Below are 7,745 nucleotides of genomic sequence, written 5' to 3'. Positions count from 1 at the left end.
CCTGGCCCCTCACCGCCCGCCAGCCCCGCCGACCAATCAGCGCCCGGCACTGCGCCCGCGGGCCAATGGCGAGCGGCGAGGGGCGGGCGCTGCGGGCCCTCAGCGCGGGCGGGAGCGCCCTCAGAGCTGCGGCCGCTGCTTGGGCAGCGCGGGAGGGCTTGGTCTGCAACCCGTCCTTGTCTGGAACCGGTCCTTTGTGTAGAACCGGTCCTTTGTGCAGAACCCGTCCTTGTCTGGAACCGGTCCTTTGTGTAGAACCGGTCCTTTGTGCAGAACCCGTCCTTGTCTGGAACCGGTCCTTTGTGTAGAACCGGTCCTTTGTGAAGAACCCGTCCTTGTCTGGAACCGGTCCTTTGTGCAGAACCGGTCCTTTGTCTAGAACAGGTCCTTGGTCTGGAACCTATCCTTTGCCTAGAACCGATTTCCACACACACACGGAAATTACTGGCCATGACTTGCTAAACTGGTGTAATCCATACTTAATTGAGAAACGCTTTCACTGTAAGTGCAAAGACACGCTCGGTTACAGACCTGCTGTGGGCAAAGGGCTTCGACTGATGTCTGTGGTCTTTATTATGCAGAGGGAGCTGGTTAATGTGCTTAAAATGGAATCCAGAAATACTGGATAATGTGCTTAAAAGGGAATCCAGCAATACTCTCTTAAGATGTTTAAATGGAATCCGACAGTGCCAAAGGCCGGTTGTATCTGTGCTGGTGTATCTATTGTCATATCACAAATACAGATGATAAAACTTTCCATGAATCTCACATACTTCAAAAGAGTATCAAGAAGTGTCTCCATTCATACCTAGAATAAGCAGCAATAGTGGAGCATCCAGGAGAGAAGCCACCTTACACAGCAGGTAAACCTGCAGCAATTGTAAATGAAATAATACTGCTGACATTCTGAAATGGGATAAAAACTCAATACCATAAAAGAAAGAAAGAAAGAAACAAACAAACAACAAAAAAACCCTAAACAAACAAAAAACCCCACAACTGCACAGAAAGTATTTAAAATACCACGAGATGTCACTGTAATGCAAGAAAATGACAAGTGGTGCCAGAAGTGAAATCTGCACTGAGGAGCTGGGAGCGAGCAGTGCTGAAGCAGATTTGTAAAACAGCTTTACTGAGAAACCTCCTAAGGACAAAACTTTGCAGGAGAAACTTGAAGCATCAGAAGTTTTCTATGAAAACTGAATCCTGGATTGTACTTTCATCATATGAAGCAGAAAAAATCAAAGCCAGTTTGAAGTCGATGCTTTCCCTTACCAGCCACATGAGCAAACACAGAGGCTCAGCCTGTCCAGCCTTACTCATTCTTTAGTAAAAGAGAAGTGAGACAGTCCAAAAGTGGATCACGTGCTTTCCTTCCTGCAATGTACACTGAGATTACTTCAGCTCATTTCTCATTCTGTAACATTAGTCTGTTTTGTTTGCTTTAGCAGAAGGGAAGTCAGAGAGAAATTTCATTGAGTTATGCATTAAACAGACCAGAACCAACAGGGAAATTATTTGGCTACAGTCATTTTGGGCACATGTAAAAACACCAGAGAAAATGGAACCAAAACGCTTTAGGGTAGGGTAGCACTATTTACAGGGGCTCTTATTCACTATTGTAGCAGAAATATTTATCCTTATTATAGTCAATGGAAGATATTGGGCAAAGTATTTTCAATCTTTGGCACAGCTGCTATCATGTATGAAGGGTCAGAAGTGTTGATAACAACAGTTCGAATATCAAGTGTCAGCTAAAATACTTGCAGATCTGAGATCACAGGGAGAGAAGCTGGGAAAAAGTCAGTACTAATGTTACACTCCTGTTGCCAAATGAATAATCACTTAGACTTGCAGCTTTACCATCTGTAAAGTACAACTGAGCACTGATGATACACTACATTAAGTGCTGTAGTTACTGACTGTAGATGCATATTACTGTGATTAAAATTTGCAATTTAATTTTTTCTTTGTAAAATAAATACAAGTAAACAATGGATTTGAAACTAAATGTAAAAATACCACCTATGTTAAAAGTAACACCAACAACCTGTAAGACAAACATGATAGTTGGATCTTTGCAGAAAAAAAATATAATTTTCTTAAATAATTTACATTTTTGAACAACTTAATACAGACACACCCATGTATTTAAACTGATTTGCAATAATTAGCACTGATTTAAAAGTAACTGGTAATATATATCTTTATTAATCATGTCTGCTAGTTAAATGTCTTCATTTTGCTTTAGGAGAAACCTGGCAACAGATAATTCCAATCTTCAACTCTGCCAAGACTGACCCCAGTGGAGCTGCATTTTATGTGGAGGAAAAATCAGGCACTGCATAGGGACACTCTTAACATAGATTTTCATGAAACCTGCCAGGGGAAAGAACCGGGTTTGGGAGGAAAGGCTGCAGCAAGAACTGAAAGAAAAGACATAGAACAAATAATAACACAATTGTGAGATCCAGAAATTAATGTGTTAAGTACAGTCTAGCACAGATTTGGAAAGTGCAGTTTGAGAGAAACCCCCTTCTTCTCTCCCATGAATCTGTATTAGAATCAAGTGGTAGCAAGGCTTTTTTCCAAAACTGGATCTCAATCCTGCAGGTGCTGCAGGCACAGAATTCTGAGGTGAAAGGACAACAGATTCCACGTAGGAAATGGCAGCCCAAACATCTCTGCAGATACATACACTAATCACTGTATCTTTATCAAGTGCTGTTCATTGTTTAGCAACTCAAACCCACCTTACTTTCCAGAGTATGTTCCTCTGGAAGTGACAACTCAACACTAAGTTTCTTCATGAGCTTTCCTAACAGGACTACCATTGACAGAAACAACAGAAAATTGTAAAAAGCTTTTATTTCAATCTTCTGTATTACAATAGCCATAGTTTTATTATTGCTTTTTAAATTAATTAAGCACTTCACAGTTTTACAACTGCTAGACCTTTTGTTCAGCATATGTGCTTCATTGATACACTGTGTAATGTAAAACCCCTTTTTATTTACATGGATTTCATGTTTCTTTAAAAAACATGCTTGAAACAACCTTGAAACTGTGGACTACCTGACATTCATTTACTGTATGACAATAATAAATACATGGTTTTGAAAGTGCATTATATGGTGACAATCTTTGTGAAGAATTCACTTTTACAAAATCCTCACTATAAGGGAAGTGCTCAATTTGAACACAGTGCAAGCAGTCAAGTTGTCCTGAGAAGAGATAAACATGGTGTAAGTTTACCCTCACAACATGTGCATTTTAGCACTAAATGGCTTAATCTCATTTTTGTCAACCAGAAGCCATTTGAAGTTCATTACTGAGTGTGGCAAGAAAACCTAAGTGCAATTATCAGCTCTGCTGTGACAGGTGCCAGTACTGGTGTGAAGGTTTAGCAGCTTAACCTCAGCTCCACTGCTCCACTGAGCCAGCAGTGCCAGAACTGCACTGGCACAAACTGAACTGTCAGCCCGTGTCCAGCAGTGCAGACCAGCACAGAGAGCAAAAGGAAACTTGGAATAACGCCTCAGTATTTAGTATTCTAGACCTTGCACATGCCAATTCCCTGAGAGGCTGTGGAAGGAAGACAATAGAAGGCCAACTCAGACTACTGAGACGTTCATTTCTCCACCCCTCTCACACTGTGCTATATCTGGCATGAACCTTCTCCTGATGGCCTCAGCTTTACAAAATCTGACCTGGCCAAGGGAACACTGAGGTCTGACATTTGCTAGCACATGACGGTCTGTCCCAGGAGAAGCAACATCCTTCTGGCATGAAAGCAAGTATTGCTCTGAGCTCCAGCAACACCCACTGGGAACTGGTGTCTAATAAGAGAGGGGGTTTTATGGTGTGCTGTGTTTGCTGATGGAAGAACAACAGTAATGTGGGAAGGAAAAAGAGGGGGGAACAATGCTTGAAAATAGTGCTTTTTATTCAGCACAAGTACTTCTGTGCATGTGTGTGCACGTTCAGATAGGATTGAACTTTCTGAGTACTCTGCAAAAGGTGCTCAGCAGTTCACAGAATCCTCTTTCCTGTCTTTGGTTCCTCTGAAAGCCAAAGACCAATGGAATGTGAGGCAGCTTCCTCACTTGAAAGCCCAGCTTTCCTAAATGGGTATCACAACAAAGAAGCAGCATTAAGTTACCAGACAAATTAATTTTCTTGGGGTTTCTGCACTTCCAGAAATACTCAGTAGACTTGTCAGACTAATATATAATCAGCCATGGGTTGCTTACAGCTGTGATTTTACCAACAACTTGTGATTCTGATAAATAATCACCAATCCAAAATAAGATGCCCAAGTAAGTGGCCTGATTTTCATAGCATAGTCCTAAAACACAGCTCTTCTAATATCTCCAGCCAGCCAGCTCTGGAAATCTATGCTACAAATATAAAGCTAAACCTTCCATGCAGTAATGATTATGGACAGGAACAATTAGGGACAAGCTTTTACTTAATAAATTTAAGCCTGTTGCAAATCTTAAACCACACTAAAACCACAGAATGAAAATAACAGAGCAAGAAGCATGGGAAGATGGTCTAACAATGTTCCTGTGCTCTCCCTGCAGCAGAAGGGATTCTGTTTATGGGTCTGTGTAAGTAGCAGTTTACCAAATTAAGTGCTTTCAAGTTCTAGCTTGTGTTGCAAAGACTGCACTCTTGGGAGTTCAACTGTTTTACAATGGCAAGCAGCTAAATAAAGAAATCAAAGCTACTTCCACAGTAGTTCTGGAACACTGGGGAACAGCTATGATTCAGGGTTCTGGAATGCTATTCCAAGCCTCTGTACCCCACATCCTGTACTATTTCTTTTCCTTACATATATATTTATATCATATCCATTTCTTGATCTGTAATTTTATCAGTAACACCGATAAAATCATGAGCATTCATACAGTGCTTTGAGACCTTCAACTGCATTTGCAACAGAAGTCCAACAAAATTGGTCTTGTTTCCCTTAGTAAAAGCACCAGGAAAAGACAGTTCCTGGACCACCACCTTGAGAAAATCCTATTTGGGCATCACTTGAAAAGGTGAGAATTTCCCAGGCAAATATGCCTTACGCACACTTTGGTAACAATCACTCCTGCTGCAAGGATGAGATAAGAAAAGGCACCTTTTGGTTTTTTCCCCAAGGGAAACAGAGGGGCTGGTGGCACATTTTCAGGTATGTTTTGCTCATAGTAGCATTTAATTTTCAACTCAGATATTAATAGAAATATTTAGTGTGGTTACAGCCTTAATAACATATGTATAAAAATACAAGTACTCCCTACAGTGTCTGTCATCCAAATTATGCAGAAATGGAATAGCACCCTGACTTGGTGAAGTAATATAAACAAAATTAGAAACAAAACCAGCAAAGCCACACTGTCCACTTAAAAAACAAACAGTAGAAAATGGTGAGAGAGATCAGTTAGAAACATTCTATGCAACCAAGAGTATCACTAGCAACAAGAAATGTGTTGTTTTGCTCTCTGGTAGCCTCACAGCATTCCTGGGAACCATTCTGCAATGACTCATGCGCTCAAAAAACTGACATGGCCTTTCTAGGATTGTATCTCAGTACAGATTTTGCCCCTTTTAACTTTCCCAGGGCTTTAGAGCAGTTTATACAGGTCACTGGCTGCTTCCCAGCCCTGGGACACTTGGCCAGGTTTGGCAGGTTTCAAAAAGAAGCCTGTTGCCATAGGAGCAGAGAGCCATGCCAAGGGACAGAGTGCCACCAAGATCACTGACACGCTGCTCGGCACCTCTCCCTTTGTTCAGATGAAGTGGATCCAGCTCTCCTCACATTCCCTCGGCAGCTTCAGGGGGTGAGTCCGGCAGCTGAGGGTGTAGTTCTTGCCTCTGTTGTTATCCCAGTACTCCTGGCCGTTGACTTGGTACCTTGCCGCAAACTGGATGAAAGTGCTCAGCTGAAGGAGGAAAGGAGGCACAGGAAGAAAGAAAGTGAACACATCAACCTGCTCTTGCCCGTTTTTCTCTGGGATGCTGCAGTGCCAACGAGCACACACCTCGTGGATGCTTTCCCACTGGTTGAAGGTGTAGCGCACGGACACCTGCTTCTCAAAAGCAACATTCCGAACCTGGATGGTGCCACTGAGCCCCAGATCTGAGCTGGTCACCCGTTCCAGACACACCTGCTGCTCCTGGAGTCGGGATGCGAAATCCAGACAGTCTGCAGGCTGCTGGAAGTCAGGGACCAAGCAGTGCATAGTAAACTCCAAGTTCAAGTTGCTGTACCAGAGGTCTGAGTTTATGGAGAGCCTGGAAAGGACATGCAAAGGAATGGATGGATCCTCCCCAGCCTGGAAGACTTTCACTTCAGTGAGCTCCAAGCCTAAAGCATCAGCAAACCTGACCCGGTTCATGCGGCTCTGGCAGCCGGGCTCCTGACACTGCAGTCTCTTCCTCCTCTCGGGTGATGTGGGCAGGGACCTCGCTCGGCGGCGGATGATGGGCCGCAGGGTTGGGTCACAGCTGGAGGAGGTGCTGCTCGGATGATTATTTGGCTGGGGGCTCTCCTTGGCTGAGACAATGCTCCGAAAAGTCTTGCTGCTACTCGTATGGGCTGCTGGGGACTGCTGCTGCTGTCCTCGTCCCGCTGCTCCTTCAGCCTTCAACATGTTCTCATAGAGATCTGAGAGGTAGCTGGGATTCCTCCGAGGACCACGCACTTCCATTCTTAACTGGTGACAAAAAATCAGCGTTAACACTGCAGGTAGTAACGAGCGCTGCCGCTCTGAAGCACTTAAATTGGGAATGGCAGCCACAGTAAGGTCTGAGGTTATTGCCCTGGATGCAACAAGGATCACCTGGAACCACGTCACCTTCGAACGAAGGGCAGAAGCGTGGCAGCTCTCACGGCAGCTGGCAGAGAGCCAGCAGGAAGGCGTTGTGCGGGCAGCTGGAGGGACTCACTGCCCGACGAACTCGAGATCGCTGTGCTGGCTGGTGGCCCCTACACTCAGGCTGGAAAGAGATTCAAGGCTATCACCGCTGATCCTGGAGGAGCTCACACCCAGGCTGGAGAGCGACTGGAGGCTGTCGTGCTGGATGAAGGACTCCAGGCTGTCCGAGAGGTCGCTGGAGGCGCGGTGCTCGCCGAAGCACCGCGCTCCGGAGCCCCGGGCCAGCGGGGCCTGCAGGCTGTCCTCGCTGGCCCCGACCGAGCCCGCGCTCCGGCGGCAGCTGCAGCAGCACGAGCAGGGGGCACACTCCAGGCTGTCACACTGGATGCTGGGCGAGCCGGGGGAGCCTTGGAGGCTGTCGGGCGGGAGGGAGCCGGGGCTGCTGCAGAGGCTGGAAGGCGGGCGAGGGCTGTCGGGCGCGGCCGCGGCGCCAGGCTCCGTGTCTTGGCCGGCGGCGGACGGATCCACGCTCGGGGTCGCCACAGCGCCCATGGGCGACGCGGTCCCCGCCGCAGCCCGGCCGCGGGAGCGGCCCCGAACCCCGGGCCGACACCGCGGCCGCTCTGCTCCGTACCCGGGCGCAGGCGCGGGGCCGCTTCCCCCGCTCCGCCCCGCCTCGCCCGGCTCGGCCCGGCCCGCTCGGGGGGCGCTGCCGCCGGCGACGGACGCGGAGCGAGGGCAGGTACCGGGCCGGGGGCGGGGATCGCGAAGGAACGGCCCTCGCGGGGCGCGGGGATAGCGGCGGGGAGCGGAGCGGGCCCGGCTCGGCGGGCGCTGCCAGCACGGTCTGCGCCTGCCGGCGCTGCTGCCATC

General features: G+C 47.2%; 1 protein-coding gene across 1 annotated transcript; it reads right to left on the bottom strand.

Annotated features, from left to right (window-relative positions):
* Positions 1 to 5,783: 5,783 nt before the first annotated feature.
* PPP1R3D (protein phosphatase 1 regulatory subunit 3D) lies at positions 5,784 to 6,719 on the bottom strand. Its single transcript, XM_062505286.1, has one exon. The coding sequence runs from the start codon at positions 6,702 to 6,704 to the stop codon at positions 5,784 to 5,786; it is 921 nt and encodes a 306-aa protein (XP_062361270.1). The 5' UTR covers positions 6,705 to 6,719.
* Between the last annotated feature and the right edge of the window lie 1,026 nt (positions 6,720 to 7,745).

This window comes from Cinclus cinclus, chromosome 18, assembly GCF_963662255.1.
Source record: "Cinclus cinclus chromosome 18, bCinCin1.1, whole genome shotgun sequence".
Classification (NCBI taxonomy): Eukaryota; Metazoa; Chordata; class Aves; order Passeriformes; family Cinclidae; genus Cinclus; species Cinclus cinclus.
This window is presented reverse-complemented; position numbering and strand designations above follow the sequence as displayed.